Source organism: Gallinula chloropus (genome assembly GCF_964237585.1).
Source record: "Gallinula chloropus genome assembly, chromosome: 21".
NCBI lineage: Eukaryota > Metazoa > Chordata > Aves > Gruiformes > Rallidae > Gallinula > Gallinula chloropus.
The window spans coordinates 9,263,660-9,286,208 of NC_140106.1; the positions used below are offsets into that span (position 1 = coordinate 9,263,660).

General features: G+C 42.3%; 1 protein-coding gene across 1 annotated transcript in view; it reads left to right on the forward strand.

Moving 5' to 3' along the window:
- Positions 1-355: 355 nt before the first annotated feature.
- Positions 356-22,549, forward strand: part of KAT6A (lysine acetyltransferase 6A) — a 41,555-nt gene continuing 19,361 nt past the window's right edge. The window contains exons 1-5 of the mRNA XM_084273781.1: positions 356-980; positions 19,940-20,048; positions 20,498-20,613; positions 20,863-20,944; positions 21,677-21,812. Coding sequence (XP_084129907.1) covers positions 378-980; positions 19,940-20,048; positions 20,498-20,613; positions 20,863-20,944; positions 21,677-21,812 — 1,046 coding nt within the window. The 5' untranslated portion in view covers positions 356-377. The remainder of the gene's footprint in view (positions 981-19,939; positions 20,049-20,497; positions 20,614-20,862; positions 20,945-21,676; positions 21,813-22,549) is intronic.

Sequence of the window (22,549 nt, forward strand, 5' to 3'; positions counted from 1 at the left end):
CCCCCTAACTGGTGTTTGGAAATGTCTCTCTGTGTTTTCTTCCAGGCCTAATGTTACAGTTCTTCTGATTGTGAGCGTGCAGACCAGAAGCTGAGGTGAGACATGCTGAAGTTTTTATACCTTTGTGGATAAACGTTCCCTGAAGCTGTTAGGGGATTTTATTGGAAAGAATGAGGAAATTACTAATTGCTTTCCTTTCTTCTCTTCAGTGTGAAAACAAATAATGTTTGAGAAAGGAGCAGCAATTCAGAACAGAAAACATATATGCTATGGTTAGCTGGTTCCCATCATTCGAGAATCTGTTTTCTCCTCGTGTGAAGCTTGTTCAGCATCGGGATAAAGGATAACGACTCTATGGATATACAGAGTTCTTCACCATGGTAAAACTCGCCAACCCGCTGTATACAGAGTGGATTTTGGAGGCAATCAAAAAGGTAAAGAAGCAAAAACAGCGTCCTTCAGAGGAGAGGATATGCAATGCAGTGTCGTCGTCGCATGGTTTGGACCGCAAAACTGTTCTGGAACAGTTAGAGTTGAGTGTTAAAGATGGAACTATTTTAAAAGTCTCCAACAAGGGTCTCAACTCCTACAAGGATCCTGATAATCCTGGGAGAATAGCACTTCCGAAGCCTCGGAACCATGGCAAGTTGGATGGTAAACCAAATGTGGACTGGAATAAACTCATTAAACGGGCACTTGAGGGCTTGGCTGAGTCTAGTGGCTCATCCTTGAAGAACATCGAGCGCTTTCTGAAAGGTCAGAAAGATGTGTCTGCGTTATTTGGAGGTAGTGCTGCCTCCATTTTTCACCAGCAATTGCGATTAGCTGTCAAACGTGCTGTTGGCCATGGCAGGCTCCTTAAAGATGGACCTCTGTACCAACTCAACACTAAAGCAACCACTAACGCTGATGGGAAGGAGAGTTTTGAGTCTCTTTCCTGTCTCCCTCCAGTATGTCTCCTTCCCCATGAAAAGGATAAGGTAAGACACAGTTTGCCTGGGTGTTTTCTGGTGACTGGTGACATGTGTCAATACAGAATCACAGGCTGAGGTGAATGATTTGTTTAACTTGCATCTTTTAAGACAGAAATTACTAATGTGTGTTAAGGCTCCTGGTGCATCCAGGTTTCTAAACGTGACCAGAGGAAGCATAATAGTAATTTGTACTGCAAATGATCTACTGTGGAGAATTTCCTTCCTAATGCTTCTGTGCAGCAGCTTGGAATATATGGCAACAAGCCTGCTATAGTTAGTAAAACCAAGGAAATAAGCCTCCCTGCTTCAAGGTGAGGGGTGGATTTGCAAAGCAAACTTGAGATCATCCCTTATTTTCACTTTGATATTTGACTGCCAGTTCGGTGGCTTATTTGAATACAGATAAGAGAGTGAAGGGCTGATTAGCAGTTGCCACCTAACACTGTTGTAGTGTTTCTTTGTTCTCAATGAAAAAATTGCTTTCTGTCCCAGGACAGACATGGGAAGAGAAAGTATATATATAGGGCATAGCAGCTAAAAAGAAGAATGATATCAGAGGATGTAGAGAGCATGGAAATGCTGGAATGAACACTCACAGACTTCTATTCCCTTTTGTGTCTCCACCTTCCCTTCTTAAACAGAGTTTAGTGTACAAAACAAGTATTTTTCTACTCTCTTTAGGCTTTTTCCTCTCCTTTCTTCCATCCTACATACCTAAGGTCTTTGATCCTCCACTCCAACCTCAGTGAAATTCATACCCAGTCAGTATCTTTCCTGTCCTTGTGCTACTGTAGAGGCAGAGTAAAACAGAAGTCTGCCTTTGTTTATTGAAGACACTTTGCCAGTAATACATCTCTTTACACTACTAATCTCTAGGACTTCTTGAGTGTGAAAATGATTTTTTCTGTCTATAACAGGTACACTTTTCAGCAGAGCTGGAAATCTGTTATTGTTGTAAATACCCCTCTTCAGGGATGAGTTCTTTGAGTACGTGCTGTTTGTGTTTGGTTTTTCTTCCAGTCAACTTTGCTGTCTGTTGAGTGGGCTGCTTTATGATCCATCAAGGTTTGAAGACTTAAAACTACTGTCTTCTTGCTTAAAAAGAATAAAATCTGCACAGCTGCTTTATCACTAGTAAAGTTTTTCTGAACTTCTGATTTCTGTGGGAGCTCTACTGTGGATGCAGCACTTAACTGTTCAGAGTGTTGTGGGCTGGTGGAGCATAGGAAATAAGTACTACTATGCCAGAAATTCCAGCAGCATCTATCCTTTTATTTATTTCTTTTTTTAAGTACTCCATCTACTAATATTTCCCTATGTACTTCTCCAGCCATATCTGTAATGAAATCAGTGTAGCTGTAAAATGCTATGAAAACTGGATGTAAACAAACCTGGCACAGGAGGCAGCTGGATTGAGAGTGGTAGTAACAGTGGAAAATATTAGCTGTGCATGTTATTACTAACACTGTATGTTTCACAGCCTATTTGGTTGTTTTGTAATGTGCCAAAACTCAGGACCAGCTAGATATTTTTTTCAGATGAAGTGTTTCTTTCCTGGAGTTTTCTTAAAGTGAGATCTATCAGAGTGGTTGATGGTAATAGGGGCTACTAGAAATACTTGAATTTGGTCTGCCTTGTGGGTTTAGGGCTTGGTTTTGCCCCTGGAAAAATATATGTATCAAGTTCTTGTGTGTGTGTAAGTATAAACACATGCACAAGTGTATGGATAGGTGCTTTGGGCTGATAGATGTGCTCCCTAATGCCTTTCCACCTGCTCAGGTCTGAGCAGCTTGAACATTAAAGCACTATTAGTAACATTAGAATCCACTGTAGCCATAGTAGAACATTTCCAAGGGATTTCTTCAATAAATTATTCTGATTTTTTTTCTTTAATATGTTTTTACTTTAATATAACATCCTAGATACCTGCTCTTCATGTACCACCTCTGTGCTGTGTAACCTGTGCTGAGTTTCACATGGGTTTCTTAAGTCATTTTAAAGCTGTGGTGTTAAAACTTCTACTGTTTTGGGTTAAATCTCAATCTGTTAGGCAGGTGTAAAAGGTTTATTATGCCATAGAAATTTTCCTGACTTTCTGGGTGCTTGAGAGTTGTGAGGAAATTGGTGTAGAGGGGGAGGTTTTTTGTTTATGTTTGTGGTTGTTGTTTGTGGTGGGTTGTTTTTTTGTTTTTTTTCTTCTTTCCTGGAATTGCTCAGTACACATTCTTTAAGAGTATTGTGACCATTTTTCCCTGGATTCTTAGAAAAGCCTTGGCAGCAACACAAATAAAAGCTCAATCTCCCAAACCTGAGAAATCCTCTCTCATTTGCTGTTGTTAATCTTCCAGCCCTGCACCACTTGCTCCTTAATATCCATTTAAGAACTCTCCACATATCCTATGATCCAAATTTAGGAATCTGAAAGGTATAATATTCCTTCCTTTAATTTGTTCAAATGTAACTTCCACTCAGCAGAAGTGCTTACCTCTCTGTGGGATAATAGTGTCACTTTGTGGAGATGCCTAGGAAAAAACAGTCACTTTTGGATATTTTCCCATGTATTATGAAACTGAACACCTTGCAGGAGGTCTATGAAAGCTGAAGTCTGAGTTTTTTGAACAAAATAAGCATAAAGCAGCACTACAGAAGTTTTGTTCAGTAAATATTATTAGATTATTTGCCTTCATCTCCCCCCCCAAAAAAAAATCTAGTGTTGAAGGGTAAAAAAACTGGGCAAGTCATCATGGTTTACCAGGTAGCAATGATATGCTGCTGACATAAAGGTTTTGAAATCCCTGGTCTAAGAACACTACTTGGATGCAAACAAGCAAGCAGGAAAACAAAAAGAACCTGCTGGTGGGCACAGCTCAGAGCTGAAATTTGCTGATCTGTTAGAATTGTACAACCATTGAGGTTGGATGAGACCTCCGAGATCATCTAGTCCAACCATCCCCTTATCACCCATATTACTCACTAAATGCCGTCCCTGAGTACCTCATCCAGCCTTTCCCTAAACACCCCAAGGGATGGTGATGCCACCACCTCCCTGGGCACCCCGTTCTGATGCCCAACCACTCTTCTTAAGAAGATATTTCCTCTAATTTCTAACCCAAAACCTCCTCCATCACAACTTCAGCCATTCCCTCTCTCCTTCTGGCTAGTCTTAAACGATACTTTGAAGCACTATGTGTGCTTCAGTCCTGTGTAGGCTTTAGGAAAAGTGGCCTTTTCTTTTGTTTTCAGGTTTTTGTAGTTCAGAAGCTAAAATGGGAATTGCAATTAAGAGTGATTTTTGAATTCCTTGTGGTATTTTGGACCAAGTGCTGACAGATCCACAATACCTACTGCCCTCAATATGGAAAGAAAGAAGGGGGGGGGGGGTAGGGGTGTGTGTGTCAGATTCTTGCAGTACCTAAAGGTAAATGGGGTTCATGTGAAATTGGAATGAAAGAGAAAAGGGTTGGGTTGCTGTCTGTAGGGTGAGTATCATGCAGGCACAATCCCTTCCACGTAGCTGGAAGTGAGGAAGTTTAGATGTCAGGCCGCCCACATTAGGTCAGCCAAAGAGGTGATAAGTGTGGAGAAAAGAACGTTTGGTGCCCAGCTCGCCATCCATCAGTGACATCTGTGGGGAATGAGTAATACTGTGAAAGCTAGAGTCTAAAATAAGTAATTCCACTCTTAAAGTGAAATTTCTACAGTGAAGCCCTGATTAGATATGCAAGAGAGATATTTTTTAAAGTACAACTGTCGTTTCTGTTTCATACGTAATTACTATAGTTGCAGACTGAAACAGGAGTTTTACTTTATAAAGTAATTTTATGAGGAAAATTGCTGGCTGCTATTAATTGTTCAGAGGAGCAGTTTTATTTCTTGAAACTTCCTACAAATTATTATTTTTTTTAAAAAACTTTTTCTGAGGCAGGAGAAAGAATTCTTCAGTGCTGCTTTGGAAAGCGTTAACTTACCCATAAATGAAGTCTGTGTATCTTTAGATAGCTGAGGGCAGAATTCTTTTGGGTCATCTATATAAAAGCTAAACAGAATCAACAGTGGTACTGTTTTGACATATAGTGGCTGTTGAGATGTCTTTGGGAATAGAAAGGCTAGAAAGGAATATGCAGAAAAACTCAGAGAGTGTCTTGATGAAACTTTCTGGGGTATAAACTAACCACCACCTGATTGGGGTTTAGTTTTGGTTTGGGTTTTGTTCATGCTTGGGGCAGGTGCTGTAGAGCTGTTTTGGTCTTATTTGTACCGACACCTTGCACAGTGGCTAGAAAGCTGCTGGCAGAGAAGGACCTGGGAGTGTTGGTTGGCTGCCAAGTGAATATGAGCCGGCAGCGTGCCCGGGGGGCCAGGAAGCCCAACGGCATCTGGGCTTGTGTCAGCCCCAGCGTGGCCGCAGGGCCAGGGCAGGGATTGTGCCCCCGCACTCGGCACTGGGGAGGCTGCACCTCGAGTGCTGGGTTCAGCTCCGGGCCCCTCGCTCCAAGAAAGACCTGGAGGCCCTGGAGGGTGTCCAGAGAAGGGCAGCCAGGCTGGGGAAGGGGCTGGAGAGCAGCAAACCTTCCGAGGGGCGGCTGAGGGGGCTGGGGGTGTTCAGCCTGGAGAAGAGGAGGCTGAGGGGAGATCTCCCCACCTCCCCTGCCCTGCCAGGAGGGTGCAGAGAGGTGGGTGATGGTCTCTTCAGCCAGGGGACAGGAGATGGGACAAGGAGAAATAGGCTCAAGCTGCCCCAGGGCAGGGTCAGATCAGACACTGGGGAGAAGTTCTTCCCTGTAAGGGCTGTGGGGCACTGGCACAGGCTGCCCAGGGAGGGGGCTGAGTCACCACCCCTGGATGGATTTAACAGACGGGTAGATGAGGTGCTCAGGGATGTGGGTTAGTAGAGGATGGGCATGGTTGGACTCGATCTCAAAGGTCTTTTCCAACCTAGAGATTCTGTGACCTCTGCCAGAGGTTGCCACAGCCATTGAAAAGATAAAGGAAGTGATGTTTTGTTTCTCAGCTGCTGTGGTTTGTAGCCCAGTTTATTATTGTTAAATGAGGTTCTTGGTTTATGTTAATCTTTGCTGTTGTGAAGTTCTGCTGCTGCTGGAGAGAGAGAATCTCCAGTGAAGTGACAGAATGGGCAGCACAAGGCTGTAGCCTCTTTAATCATCTCTATTGTCAACTGGCACATCATCAGATGCCTTGGTGGTGTCCTATTGAGTTGGCTGTGCAACCTGCTATACCTTTTTTTCACTTGTACCAGTAATAATTTTCTTTCTTTGCTGAATTTTTATTCTTTTGGCACAAAAGAAGCATTGTAGTTACCAGACCAAAAAAAAAAAAGATTATTTTTTCTCTTTAGAAGTGCTTAGTTTGAAACACTCTGTTTGTTCATTTGAAACCCATAAAGTACTGAGTGCCTGGTGCTTCTGTAAGGCTATCAAATGGATATTATATATTTAATTGTGAGAAACTACTTATGCAGTTGTGCTGCATCCTGAGAATGCCAGGGGAAAGACCTGCAGGTTGCAATACTTGAAGAGCCTATTTTTATTAGAAGCTCTGAAATAGATAACTTTGCCCCCACCCTTCCTCCCCCCCATCTCTTTTCTGTTTTGTTGAAACAGAAGAGCTTCCTGAACCTGTGTTGGTCTGGAAAGCCCTGGGTTGTCTCCCTGAACAGTTCTCATGGGTACAGGGGCCTTTGTAGGCCCGTGGTGTCTGTCAGTTCAAGTCAGCTTGTGTTGGCACCGTGAAAAGTGTAACTGAAAAGCATCTTGGTTTAGAAAGTTGGCATTCAGTGTGAAGTAAGATAATACTCATGAGATGGAGAGCAAAAGATAATAGTATATATGTAATAAGTAAAGATCATGGTATAATAGCTCCGTGCTGAACATTTTAATGGTGTCTTCTAGTCATTAAGAAAAACAATGCATTCCTGGGTTTGAGATGACATAGAAACATGACTGTAGTGGCAGGACTTACTGCAGGGTATGTCTTCCTTTGGAATCATTTTGCATCTTTTTCAACCTGTGTGGTGGTCAGACTAAGAGGAACCCAGCCACAGCTTAAGACTAGCTTCAGTCAGGAAAGTGGTGAAGATAGGGGAGATCTGAATGTTGTATTTTGGCAGGACAAGGGGGATGGAGTGAAGCTGAAGGAGGGAAGGGGGAGATGAGATATTGGGGGGAAGTTCTTTGCAGAGAGAGTGGTGAGGGGCTGGAACAGGCTGCCCAGAGAGGGGGTGGGTGCCCCATCCCTGGGGATGTTCAAGGCCAGGTTGGATGGGGCCCTGGGCAACCTTGTGTAGCTCCAGGCCTGGAGGTTGGTGTCCCTGCCTGTGGCAGGGGGGTTGGAGCTCTGTGACCCTTGGGGTCCCTTCCAACCCAGACCAGGCTATGATTCTATGATTAAAGGCTGGCCAAGCTGACTTACTAGCAGGTTTTGATGGCTGTGAAAGCTGTTATCCCCACAATGCTGAAGTGGATTGTTTCACTGCCCTGCATGTTCTCTTTCTCCATTCACTGTCAACAAAAGTAGTAGTAACATTTAACAAATAAGAATGAGATTTACCATTCCTGTGGTCTATGCATGATTTTTTTGCTCTCTGACTACAGTTAACAATTACTGTTTAGTATTGCTACAGCAGAAGAATTACCCTACTACTGGAAACTACTACGATATAGTAATATTTAGTACTGTTTAAGAGCAAAGAGCTCTCCTGGTATCTTGTGGTGAGGAACTAAGCTAAGGCTGGAAGCTGTAGCTAAATACAGCTTGTTCTGTAGCTGTTGGCACTTGTTACAGCACGTGGATTAAAAGGCTCTAAGGATTTTTCTAAAATTGTTGTTAAAAATATGTTAACACATAAGCTAACTGGAGAAGTTAAAATAATTGATGTACATGTTGTCTGGTTCCAGAGCGTTTGAAATGTGATCTTGGGACAATAGAGGGACTGTTTCTTCCACAATTAGAAGGAAAATACAGATGGTATTAACTGCTCTCCTTTTGTGCTCTTCTGGAAACTACTTTCTATCAGTTAAAACTGGATATGGCTGTAGTAACCTTTAAGTAACTATCTTAACATTGTGCTGTAGTACTGCTGAGAGCAGAACCAACAATTCTGAAAGCTCATCCTGGAGGGAAAAAAAAGAGGGAAACTTGTGTGCCTGAAAAATAGGAGGAATATTTAAAGCACATTCCCCCTGCTGCTGTCTCAGTGCGTTTCCTTATGATATGTGTGTTTCCCAGTTTTGTGTTGCTGTTTGTATCTGTTGGGACTTATCAATGGCTTTAACTATGGGTTGCTAGGCATGCAGCATCCTTCAGGCCTTCCCTCTTGCAAATCATAGCTCTGGATCCCAGTGTGCACTCAGGATCTCACATGAAGCCAAGATTTCCTGTGTCTTTTTAGAAAGTTTGTGTGCTTTGAGGGCATCACAGTTGTTTTGAAGGTCTTCAAGCATGCAGCAGCTAGTGCTATATTGGGCCTGGTTTAGATTAATAACTGTTAATTCTCTGTCACAAAGCAAAAGACTGTCCCATTGCTGCTAAAGTTATTTGTGGATCTGTTTTGGGTGGAGTACATAAAAGATCTGCAACCAGAGCATTATAATTATCTTTGAGAGCTCACCCTTGCTCTCCAAGCTTTGACTTCCAGCTGGAGGATTAGGATTCACCCTCTTACAGCTGGTTCTGTGGAGGAGAAGACTATAGTTCTGTCTGGAAAAAAAAGAAATCATGGTTGGTAACAGATGGTCACCATCTGTACTCTGTGTAACTCTGGAAACTCAAGTTTTACTTTGATTTGTGAAGCGGTGAAGTAGCTCTTAGTAACAGAGCAAAGGTAAGCATGTCAGAAATGTTATGGCATGGACAGGCACGAATGGATGCCACAAGATGGTGCATTTAGGATGAAATGGTGTGGAATGATACCAAGAGGGGCTCTGGCAGTATTTGGAGGCCAAATTTGTGGCTGTGGCAAGGCGTCAGGTGTTCTGATGGGTACCTACGTCAGTGGCTACCACCGTGGAGGAAGTGTTTTTAACAGTGTACTCCAACACAGTTTCAGCAGAAGCTGAGTATAGGACAGCTGGGTAAAGAGGAGGAGACTGGCTCCAGTGTGTTGGCTGGATCTCTGTCCTTAGACCGTTCTGGCCTGGAGGCTGTTGGCAGACACAGAGTGACACATCTCTGAAGTTCAGTTAACAAGGAAACCTTACTGACTGCAGAGCTTTATAGCATATAGCCAGACAGGGAGGAGGGTGGATGGTGGAGAACATAGCTAACTAGCAACAGCTTGATTCCAAGATTAGGAATTTTAGATTTGTTAGATAGCAAAGGAAGAAGTGGAAAGGAGAGAGCAGATCATTCTGCCCTTCCCCTAGGTTCCCAGCAACTTTATCTTAAGTCACAGTGGTGGCAGGGAAAACAGTTTACCAGGTATAAATATATAATGAAGTCATGTCATTTTAGTTAAAAGAGAGGTTTCATGTTCTTAAAATAAGTACAGATATGCAATCAACAGAAAATGTGGTAAACAAATCCTATGTGTGACAGGCTGCTGACTTCTTTGACCTCTCTCCTCTGTGGGTTGATATGTTCTGTACCTACTTGCCTTGGTAAAAGGTCTCAAACTAACTTCATCCTAGTGAGTTGTGGTAAGTCATGTTAGTCTTCATTCTACCTGTTAAGGTTTTCTCTTTATTTGTTGTGTAAATCTGCCTTAATTTTTCTGACTGTGCATACACCTTTCCTTAGAACAGCTACTAAGAGTGTGCTTTGGGCATTGGCTGAGAAACTGCAGCTCACTGCTTGTTTCATTGTCTGGGAATCTGGCAGTCTTTCCATTGTTGCTGCTATTGTGGGAAATCTGGACTCATAGGGAGATTGAAAAGAAAGGAGGGAAAAGGGTGTCCAAAAGTAACGACCCTTGCACAGCAAATGGAATGCCATTGATGATATATTTCCTTCTTTTGAAGTTACTTTTGATGGCCAGTTAACCAGGCTGGACCCATGTGTGAACTAGGAATTCCAGGTTGAAAATGCTCAGTCTTCCAAGCATGTTTCTAGGAAGACCTATGACTTAGTAAAACTTTTAATTATCAATACCTCTCTGGGTTCACTGTCTTCCTGAAAATTGGAGAGAACAAATTTCAGGTCATGGTACACAGCTAAATAGCTGTATAAGTGTTATTAAAAAGATGAGAATGGAGCTTTTCCTTTTCTGGAATCTTTGCTTTTAAGTCTTTATCAGCAAGTGGAGTTTCCATCCTATCTCCAGTTATCCACGTGGAAATGGAAATCATGTCAAAACTGAAGGTGCTTTTAGGTGTGCATGTAGATTTGACTTAATTTTAAAACCTTTTAACAGTACTCAGCCTCTCCCAGGCAGTAGGTTTCTTCCCAGCCTTTGAGACTCAATCCTGGATGCTCAGTAACGAGGTATCTTGATTGGAGTGCTGCATCTCTGAACGTGTCCAGACTCCTAGTGAATTCCTTGAAGGTGTTTGTATGGAAGGGAAGAGAATAATGCTGCTGAGTGTTACAGTGATGAAGCTTCAGGTGCTGCTGGTCATTAAAACACGGGTGGAATCTTCAGAGCCACCTCAGGAAGAAGCAGATGCACTTTGTGCTGCTGCCATGGGGAGGAGAACACCACTGAGTGAGGACTGTGGGTCAAGAACATAGGATTTGGTTGAATCTTGCTGTCAGGAGCGTTCTGTTGAGCAGTGGGTGGTGAAGAATTACATGCAGAGTGGGTATTTTCTTTTTCCCTCTGATCTTGTGGCTGAGGTGGTAGAGCTTCAAAAAATGAGTAGGATTTGGTGGAGTAGTTGCACTTATGTGGGTATCCTGAGTAAGCTACAAATAGCAGCCTTGCATCAGATGTTTTTATCATGTGTTAAACTCTGATTTACAGCTCCTTTTGTGCCTTCTCTGTTACTGTGTTAATGCCATGCAGGGGCCAACATAAAATAGTTCTATTTTCTAACTGAAATATTTCCCTTCCATTTAGGGATGCAGTACAGTATTTAAAAATGGAATCATTAACTATATGCACATCAATTCCTTAGGTGTCTTCCTAAATTCCTTAGGTGTCTTCCTGAAGTACTTGGTTATTTTTAGGCATTGAAGTCAGGACTTAAGTTCCTTATTTTATTGTGAAAACCAAATTATCACGGGATGCAAACTGTTTCTAATGAGATGAGTTAAGATTTAATTTGCTGCTGATTTGAGGGCTGTGTTTTGCTTTTGCAGCTGTGAAGTCTGACAACTTTAGAAATATTATTTCATCTCAGATTGAGTGATGTAATCATCTGGTGCTCCTAAGGCAGCATCCTTTATTTCCTTGACAATCAGGAAGCTGGGATGAAGTCTAGGAGAGAGCTTACAGGATATAGCTTTGGGGAAAGAAAACATCAGTAACTTCAACTCTCAGGTTCTTGAATCAGTGTCAAGTGAAGGGAGTTTCTCTGTAGTGCCCATGAAGAAATGTGAGCTCTGTCCCCTCCTGCCACCCCGGGTTGCTGGCAGGAAGTCTTGGCATGTGATTCCGATTGTGACGTTGGAGTCTGGAATTGTTTTAATCCTCTGATTAGAAGACTTGTTAGCTCTGGGAAGGTTATTTAATGATTGACTGTCTAAATATTTACAGTTGACATTCTGTGAAGTTCTTATCATCTGCAAGTCTAATAGTAGGGTGATTTCTGCAGTTTGAATGTCAGCCCCAGCATTGCTTTTCATCCCTAGGTTTCCAGATATCCTAATCCTGCACAGAATTCAGACTGGATACACTGCACTACTATCTAAACTATTGACCTTCACACTTCCACTCTTGGAGCAGCATTTCAGATGTTCTTTCCATTGTAGTAGTTCTTAGAAGCAATACTTATTTTGAACGAACTTTGATATTTTTTTTCTTTTCAAATGACCCTTTTTATGTTTCTCTTAGGAAGAGGTGGGTGTTTCATGCTTCTCCTTTTTTTCTGGATACTTTTTTATCTTCTTTCCCTTACACTTGTTTAATGTAGCCTCATGGTTTAAGCCCTCGTTCTACCAGATAAATAAACTTAGTTCTTTTGAGTGAGACTCAACTGAGTGACTTGGAGACAAAATATCCACTGACAGGCAAACATACACACGTGCATTAGTGTAATAGCTTGTTCATGTATCTATTAAAATATATTTAGCAATTATTTTCTTGAGTACAAAGAGTATTTTAAAGAATTTGTTGTTTTACTCTAAGTTGAGTCATATTTTTCTTCACTAAAAAGAGAGAATGTTGTGATTTGGACAGTTGGATGGAAGAAGGATGAGTCGTTAACCAGGTTAAAAAACTGAACTCTTTGCTCCCACAAGTTGATATTACTGACCAGCTTTTCCCAAATTATGCTGTCTTCCCTATATGCAGCAGAAACCATTGTTTGTAAAATTACTTTGGTAATACAAAATTAATTAGTTCTGCCTTTATTCAGGCGTGTAACTGAAGTGGTTTGCTTTCCCAGCCACTGATCCAAAAGACATGGAATCCTGGTGTTGCGATGTCCTGCTCCCTGAAACATGTTTCCTCATGTTTTGAATAATTTTCTTCACGTGGTGTAGGCTGTACTTCCCTCTGGCTTTTCTGGTTCATCTACTCTTTCCAGTAGCTTCAGCATTTGAGGCAAACCTTTGGAACAGCACGGGCTGTTTGAAAGGAGGAGTAATGGTTTGCCACCTGTTTAAAAACAGACATACAACCCCCCCATTTACCTAGCCTGAATTCTCAGAAGCCATCTGTCAGCACTCCTAGATGATAACTTCCTAGCTAGGAGCTACACTTACTGTAGTGGGGCTGGCTCTGTAAATACCAGTGGTGGGAGATGCTCTCTCTGGAGGGCTTACATTCAGGATGTCTCAAGGAGCAAAGGAAGACAAGGAAGTTTGTGTGTGTGTTTCTTTTACACTAGCTTTACTTTTCCACCTACTCAATTCCAACCACAGTGACTACAAGCAGATGTGTGATGATGGGGCAGAGACAGTTGTGGTAACTAGTGAGTAGGGCATTAAAATGTCTGCAGGGAGTACTGGCAGTGACCACTGTGGCAGTGTGGGCTGCAGAGCTGAATGTGAGAGTGCTGAGGAATCTCCTACCTCACTCTTCCTAAATTGGGAGACCACAGAGCAGATGGATTGGCCAAAACTGAGGTTTTAAAACTATTTTACACACAAGCTTTTTCCACAGGCACTTCTCCTTAGTTGCCTTTAGGAGGGGGGTACAGTCTGTGGAGCTGTAGAGCACGTCTTGTTTCTAGACATCCTTTGTATAGTAACAACATGTGCTGGGAGGCTGGCAGGCTGTAAGACGCTGTCAGTCCAATTTGTTCTGGCTCCCTCCCTCGCTGAAGCCGGTGACATCATACAGAGAGATGTGCTTGTGAGAAAAACAGCAGAAGGACTTGAATGGCTGCCAAAAATTTGCAGTATGAAACCCGAGCTGGCTGCTTCCAGTCTTGTTTTCACGAATCTTGTATTGTGTGCTTGTGTTTTTCACTTGCCAGGTTGTTCTTTGCTGAACAAACAGAGCAGGCAGTGAAATCTCTCCACACTTAGCATAACACAGGAGCTTTGGAGGAGTAGCCTGATGCTCCACATTCAAAGTTACTCCAATCTAATAAATGATTCTAAAACATTTTGAATTCTAGTAGAATTTTATTCTTTATTTCCCCCAAACTCTAGTTGACTTGTTTTTTAAATGTGGTTAGGTGTTTGTTAGCAGTTTGTCAGAGGTGGTAAATACAGGAAACATTGAAGCTGTGAAGAGCTGTGTTTGATCTGGTTCTTCCAAAGCTACAGTGGGGACACCCAAATTTGAAGGACTGTGGGGATGAACAGGCTGTGCATGAATACTGACTAGAAGAGGTAAGAAGTTTGACTCTTGGCTGTACAGAGGTTCTATAAAATTCTCTTTGATTTAAATAAAATGCTTATGAACTTCCTGCAGAGGATACATGATTATCATTTGCTTCTTCCCTGAGAAGTGGCCTGTATGTCACAGATACTAGACTAGATGCAGCCAGCTGTGTTGAGAGCATGGTTGGGGTTTTTTTCCAGTGAGATGGCATATACCTTCTGCTCCTCCTGTTTGCAGGAACTTATTTCTAGTCAAGAAAAAAAAATAAATTGCAAGACAGCTGATGAAATTCACCATCTTTGAAGTTTGGTTACTTGCATGAGCTTTAGTTCTACAACATCTTTTCCTACAAATTAGGTTTCTTCCTACCAATGCCAACTACATTGCTGGAGCTACATGAGGATTTTGGAGGCCACAGTGGCAAGAAGCATGGCCAGGGTGGCAAGAAGCATGGCCAGGGTGGCAAGAAGCATGGCCAGGGTGGCAAGAAGCATGGCCAGGGTGGCAAGAAGCATGGCCAAGGTGGCTGAAAGCATGGCCAGGGTGGCTAGAAGCATGGCCAAGGTGGCTCAAAGCATGGCCAGGGTGGCAAGAAGCATGGCCAGGGTGGCAAGAAGCATGGCCAGGGTGGCAAGAAGCATGGCCAGGGTGGCAAGAAGCATGGCCAGGGTGGCAAGAAGCATGGCCAGGGTGGACAGAAGCATGGCCAAGGTGGCTCAAAGCATGGCCAAGGTGGCTCAAAGCATGGCTAGGGTGGCTAGAAGCATGGCCAGGGTGGCTAGAAGCATGGCCAAGGTGGATAGAACATAGTTAAGTACAGTTTAGTGATATTGTCTTACAAATACTATGCAGCACAGGCACGAGCAAATGAAGCACATGCAAGTAGAAGTGCCTGAGCCAGGAAGGTCATTTTGAGGCTTATCCTTCCTGAAGCAGGATGGTGGTTTGATACAATACACCAGAGACCAGCTTCCTTGGTTGTACCTGTTTTTTCATGCCCACTGCTCTTTGGTGCCACGTTATTATTACATGATAGTTGAATTCTGAGCAGTTTCAGTCGAGTGCCCAGCTGGCCTGAATTGCACTGTTGCTTCAAGCCAAACAGACACAAAATAATTCTTCTCCTACTCCTGGTTCCCATCCAGCAGTAGTGCATACACAGAGCTGAGGGGAAGTAGCTGAACTGATAGTACAGACCTTGGAGGAGTTGGGTTTCAGTGTAACTGCTGTGCTGAAATTGGGCTCTAATACCAGCCATAGGGAAACGTTGTTTCCTTCTTATAGCCAACTAAATCCAAGCAAAGCCCTGGGGAGATTATTGTTGGCAAGGCAGAAGTGTCCTTCCTGGCCAGGAAAAAGAGCAGGTTCCCTTTGGGGTTCTGCTGCCTGGCCCAAGCTCTTGCTCCAAAGGAAAACACATCTCCTTGGTTAATAGATTATGTAGTTCATGTTCTGTCAGGCTTGTATCAGGGAGCATCTCTGAGATTGCCATGTTGCTGAGAGAATTTGCAGAGCAATTCTTTTTAAAACATGGTCTTGACTTCTGCTTGAAATTCTGGATTTATTTTTTTCCCCTGCTGTGTCTCTTCCTGTGCTGGTCTTTCTCATGGAAGAGGAGGGAGGAAATTTAAGGAGCAGGAACCTGACATGTTCTTTAGGATGTCAAACCTTAAGTTGAAAGATTTGGAGAGTAGCAGGTGTTTTACATATTTGAAAAACATAGGGCTGCAGCTCAGGTACTTTTCAGTATGACAGCAATCCTGGGATTGATTAAAGATAATGTTTATAAAAGATAATTTATAAATCTGGCATGGTAACCTATTTCTAAAGGCAAACTGTCTCATTCAGGGGTGTCAGATTATATGAGTGGTTCAGCTCCTAGGTTTTGATTTCCAAAAACCATGGCAGTAGCTATCATGTCATTTAAATGAAGGTTTGGCTGGCTACATGTTTATTTTTATATATATTTATTGCTTGACTCCCATATAGGAAATAATAGTTTAAGACTACACCTGTCTGAAATAGCAGACGAATCGGTTCATCTGCTATTCCTTCATCAGAAGGGTTGCTCTGTGTGAATATGTTAATGTATTTATATTTCTTACATGTACCTACATTTAGTGTGCAATTAATTTCTCAGTCACTCCTGTATATTAATTTCTATATTCTTAAATAATCCTTCTGTCTGTCCTTTGAAAAGGTATTTCCATACCCTGCTGTTATGGGAATTTTGGAGCTAGACATACAATTCCAACAATAGTCTTGGTAATTTAATATATATTTTATATTCTTATGTTTTTTTGTAATATTTAAATATACAAAACTCATTAGGAAAGCTTTTCTTTGCATCATTTACAATTTTATCATCTGCTTCTGCAAGGAGCCTTTTGCCATTTCTTTCTTCCTTCATCTTCTTGCAGGTTGGTCTGTTCTCTTTACTTTTCTTACTTGCTGCCCAGTAATAATGTATTAATTCTTCTCATATCTTCCCTTACCACCTAATACTGCCAGCAAAAATCTTGCAATCTTCCTTTTTCACATATCTCATTCCATGGTGGCTGCTGTGATGTTGAAGAGCAGGGAGAAATCCCCTTTTATGCCCCAGTTCCTCACACCACCTCGCTTGCTGTGGGGCTGTAGTGTGTGTGTGTGTAGGAAAGAGATTCTCCTTCATTTCTCAAAAACAAAAAAGAGCAACAAACAAAGGAAACATAATTACCAAACGGTGTTTATGTGTTCTTTAGGTGGTGCCAAAAGTCTTTCCTGTGGTTATATTGCAGTTCACTCATACAGTTAACAAAGTGTTACTGTGTAATTAAGTCCATTTCACTACCCTTGCGGATCTTAGACCAAATGTGTTCCTGGTGTAGGCTGTAAGCAGTGCTAAACCCACAGATCCCAAATATGATTTCCCTGGTTTCTTTATCTTGGGTTGTTAGGGTCACCAAAGATGATCAGAGAGTTGGAGAGCATCTCTGCTCTGGAGGCAGACCCAGAGAGCTGGGCTGGTTCAGCCTAGAGGAGGCTGTGGGGAGACCTCATTGCAGCGTCCTGATGCTTACAGGGGTCCTACAGGGGAGTGGGAGAGGGGCTGGTCACCAGGGAGTGCAGGGATGGGACAAGGGGCCATGGCTTCAAGCTGACAGAGGGCAGGGTTAGAGGTGAGGAAGGAATCCTTTCCTCTGAGGGTGGGGAGGCCCTGGCACAGGGTGCCCAGAGAGGCTGTGGGAGCCCCTGGAGGTGTTCAAGGCCGGGGTGGATGGGGCTTTGGGCAGCCTGGACTAGTGAGGCTAGTGAGGGTGTCCCTGCCCGTGGCTGGGGGTTGGGACTAGATGATCCCCTGAGGTCCCTCCCAACCCAAACCACTCTGTGATTCTGTGTTGGGGTACAGCCCTTCTCCATGAAGAAAGATTCTCTCCAAGTGCTCCTGTGGTTACACATATAGTGGAAAATGAAAATCTTCCAGTTGTTTAACTGTAATTGTATGTTGACAGCACTTCTGAGGACTTATCTTTAGCAGTTCAAAGCTGTATGTTGAGATTTGCAGATCAGGCATTTTAAGCTTACATCAAGTCTTTGAATTAACTCATAATTTTACAGCCATTTGAACCAAAGCTATAAATGTTTTCTTGAGATACATAAGCAGTTTCGATTGAAATTTGGTGCTGATTTCAATTCTGAAAGTGTAGTGTCCCTTTAGTATTTAGATAAACAACATCCTGTGCCTGTTCTGGTACAGTAGCACTGAGATGATGCTACATTTGAGCAAGGAAGTGCTGGGGTTTTGAATCATAGTTTCTTTTTGTATTTTTAGCACAGTCTTTATTTACTTAATTATTTCTGCTTTCAGTTGGTAACTTCAAAACTGCCAGAAGATTGTAGAGTCCTGTTAATATTTTTATCATAGCTTGATTGCCATTCTTAACCCTTCTTGTGCTGCATTGTGCTTTTTTGATACTCAGTGTAAAACTCAGCATTCAATAGTGCAACTTTTGTGTCACATTGGCTCTTAACTGTGAGTTAAAAACCAGCTGATTGGGTCAGAAAGTAAGATTTAGCCATATATACAGGGAAATTAAAGTTGTCAAATATCCAGTCATGGTAAAGTTCAGCTGTTGGAAAGGATGAATGTTCCTTTTTACCTTCTGTCTCAAAGACTCTTATAAAGTGGTTGAGATTCTCTATGAAACTTTATCATAACCTCAGACTAAAATGAGAGTTAAATTAATCTGAGCTGTGAAGTTGTGTTCATTAGTCCATTTCTGGCAAAACCATGCCTGTGTTATTGCAGAAGTTACAGTTTGCTCTGATTCAAAGAATCTAAAGAATTTTGTAGTTTATGATTATTTCTTTAAACTGAGCTAATATATGGCCAGATGAATAAACATGCCAAATCAGATCCTAAAGGATTCTAAACCTTTTCACTGCAACTTTGTAGGAGACCAAGATCACTACATTCCTTTGAGAGGACCAGCCTAGACTTTAGTTCTCATGCAGATCAGCTTATTGACACTACTCAAGGAATTTTATCTCAGCTTTTTCTTAAATGAAAATGGGATTAATGCTGCTTATCTATTTTGTGTGGTATTGAAATGTGAATAAAATAGCCAAAAAATGACCTGTTGTTACCCTTACGGGGCAGATGGGGGTCAGTTGTCACTAACCTGTCCCAAGAGGTGTGTTTCTCAGGAAGAAGAAATTGAAGGTGAGAAGGCAAGTGACTGCTTTTCAGGAGATAGAGGGTAAAAGTAATTCCTGAAATGTTGATTCCAAAGAAATTAAAGCACTGCCAAACCCTTAATACACAAGCATTTTTCCCCAGTCCTCCTTATGCTGACTGGAAGCAGCTAGCTGGCTGGCACTGGAGCTCAGTCCTCAACAACAAGGAAACAGTTTGTGTACAGTCATTCCCCTCCCTCTGTTAGAAGAGCATGGGGGAATCTCTGCAGAGCTGATCTTAGCATACATGACTGTGGTGACTGTGGCTGGAAAGAAACTTCTTGATCTCCTGTGGAAGTCAAGATGCTGGTTCCCCCCTCCCACTTGGACCTGATATGATTTGTGTAACTATCTAGTTGCCTTGTTTCCTCCTGCCCTCAAAAGGAGCAGAAGCTGGAATCCTTAAATTAACTGAAGGTATGAATGTGTTTCAGACTGAAACAGTTTGATGGGCAGGTGATTCTGTATTAGATTACAGTTCAACATCACCTTGCTCTGAAAACTATAAATCACAAACTTCTCTTGGAAAATGCAGAATTGGATTAGAAAGAATTTTCTAGATTATGAAAGCCAGCACTTAATGTTACTGGAGATAAGACCTGGTCAAGTCCTGTCTTCACACAGTCAGTTACAGGAGCTGCTGTAGAGCATCAGTCCTTCACTTTACAAACTCCCCTCTTCTTCCAGGCCAAATGTATTGTTGGCTGGCTAAAATATCCTTGTTATTTTGGTAGTGTTGTACCTCACCTCCACCTTTCTTTTCACCCCCTGAGCTTTTTCAGACAGAGCAAACCTTTTTTTTGCTTCTGCATGTTAAAGAATACACTCACATCATTTCTTACAAGGTAATTTTATTTTTGTTTCTCATAACCATCTTTATAGTTGTGCAGCTGTTCTAGGACATGATTTATTCCAGATAATGTATTGCAGATGCTTTGTGCAGAAAGAGGTACTGTGATGGGAATTTCTAAGGCTACTGTGTTCTGGGGTCATCTGAGCCATTTTTCCACCACTGCATCACCTTGTAGTTCATTCATCTGTTGACAGTTTAAGGCACCAACTCTAACTTTGCATCCTTTTCTGAAGTCATAGGACTCTTTCCCAGCTTGTTTGCTCCCTTCACCCCCTACCCCCCCTGCCCTGGAATTCTCTTCTCTTTTCCTTTGATTGGCTCCTGCCTTTGGAGTTCTGTTCAGGTTACAGTTGATGTAGTATTGTACAGTGAGAACCAACTAAAATCTGGGAGATGTGGTGCATATGACACACACAGACATCAATATAACACATATTACAGTGATTTTGTGTATTACAGTTTGCTCCCTTGATACACTCAGTGCCTTTACTGTCTGTGTTACAGCCGGTTGCTGAACCAATTCCAATCTGCAGCTTCTGCCTTGGTACAAAAGAGCAAAATCGGGAGAAGAAGCCAGAAGAGCTCATCTCTTGTGCTGACTGTGGCAACAGTGGTATGTGAGCATTTCCTTGAGCCAGAGAGCTTGGTGTAGTGACAGCTGCAGACCTATATCTATGGGGAGTATGTATCTGTGGTGTATAATGCAGCTAATTCAGCTGAATCCCATGTTCCCAGAGGGGAGAGAGTTATGTTAACTTAACAGTTCATTTGACTCCCAGAGGTTTAAAAACATAATAATGACTAATTTTATCACGTTTCTCAATTCAGTTATGAAAAATCATCTTGGTGTTCTTCTGTATGTGGGCCTGCTGCATGCTGTGGAGGGGTATTGCTTTTGTGTTATGAGGAGATAAGATTAAAAGCAGCTGGAAATAGGAGTGTCTGGATAACCAAAATTCTGTGTGGAAGTATGTAATTGATAAAGAAATCTCTGTGTGAGCTATCTGGCAGCATTAACAGCACTGCAGTGTTTTTAGTGGTATCATCTCTTTTCTTCTCTAGGTCATCCGTCCTGTTTGAAGTTCTCTCCAGAGTTGACAGTTCGAGTGAAAGCCTTGAGGTGGCAGTGTATTGAGTGCAAAACCTGCAGTTCCTGTCGAGATCAGGGCAAAAATGCTGTGAGTATGGCAGAATATGGGCTGAATGAAGATGTCATTCTTGTGGATGTTCTGTTAAACTGCAAAATAAAATCATTCTAGAGTCAAATACTTGCACTTTTTTTTTTTGGAGGCTGTGGTGGTCTCTGAGACCTGTGAAATACCATGGTATTTCTGTTGTGAGTGTACTCTCAGATGGTGACAGATTAACAGAGGGCTTAATGCTGCTGTACAGCTAAAGAGAAAGTAACTTTTATCTGTCTTCAACAGGATAACATGCTGTTTTGTGACTCGTGTGACCGTGGCTTTCACATGGAATGCTGTGACCCCCCTCTTACCAGGATGCCAAAAGGTGAGGACTTTGTGATGAAAAGGGTAATTTAAGATAGTGTAGGAAGAGATCAATGGCTGGAAAGTGCTACCAGGTATTTGTTCCTCTTTTAAGTACATTTAGGTTGTTCTTTACAGAGTTGCTTTTCAGGTATTAGAAACTAGAGAAGGGTCAGAGCTTCACATCTGGATTATCCACTGTCTCCTGCTTCCTGTCTGTGAAAGGCTTTGAAAAAAATCTCTAAAGTTTGAAATGATCCTTGCAGATTAAAATCATCAGCTGCTCTTTGGATGAATAGCCTTGTACAAAAGAAAGAGTTGGGCTTCTAAGGTTTTGAAGTCATACCCATTTGAACAGTAGAGAATCCTGGAGTACAACCAAACTTCTTTTTCTTCCATCAGAAAGCAGATTATCCATGGAAGATTCTTCCTTGGTAGCTAGCAGAAGATTTAATTTCTCTTTAGAAGATAGACAGAAATTGTGTAGTTGTAAGTAGAATGTGGGATAGTGAACTGTGTTAATTTTTATGGCTTTCTGGTGATGTGTTATGAATTAAAGAGGCTTGCTGTGTGGTTCTGGGAAGCATAGCTGGTGGGGAGGGCAAATGAACTGGACTTGAGTTTAGATTGCTGGAACATACACATAGTTTTGCTTACATGTATATGTGGTAACTAGGGCCTTTGGTACTATTCCCTCCTTTTTATCCTGTATGGATGTCCCTTGCATTCAGTGATGGGGGTTTGTCTCTTCCAGGTATGTGGATATGTCAGATATGTCGGCCACGGAAGAAAGGAAGAAAACTTCTCCATAAGAAGGCAGCACAGATAAAACGGCGCTACGCCAACCCCATAGGACGCCCCAAAAACAGGTTAAAGAATCAAAACACCACGTAAGTCCCAGTACAGCTCAAGAGAGAACTTCTCCAGGCTGAACACCCCCAGCTCCCTCAGCTGCTCCTCAGAGGATTTGCCCTCCAGCCCCTTCCCCAGCCTGGTTGCCCTTCTCTGGACTCGTTCCAGGACCTCAATGTCCTTCTGATGGTGAGGAGCCCAGAACTGGACCCAGCACTCAAGGTGCAGCCTCACCAGTGCCCAGTCCAGGGGCACAATCCCCTCCCCAGACCTACTGGCCACACTGTTTCTGATACAAGCCAGGATGCCATTGGCCTTCTTGGCCACCTGGGCACACTGCTGGCTCATGTTCAGCCTGCAGTCACCCAACACCCTCAGCTCTTTCTCTGCCTGACAGCTCTCCAGCCAGTACAGGTTCTTAGTTAATGTGTGTGTCCTGTATTCATGAACCTTGTTGTTCTCATCACAATTTCCTATTGGTATGAAAACTTTGATGAATTACAAGTGTAAATATTTAATGACTGCACAAATTTGAAACTTTCTGTGCAATGTCTTCATTGTGGCTACTGATTTTAAAATTTAATATATTAAATTTGGTGAAAATCTATTGTTTATGCTCAAGTTAATTGCAGGTAATGTTCAGTGTGAAGAAAAATAGCACAGGTACTTGTGCTGAGATGATTAGGATCCTGGCTAGGGAACATAGCCTCTGGAGTACTTTATTAGTAAATTCTTCAGTTCATGTTTAGCTGCTGTGTGATTGGTAAGCAGGAAA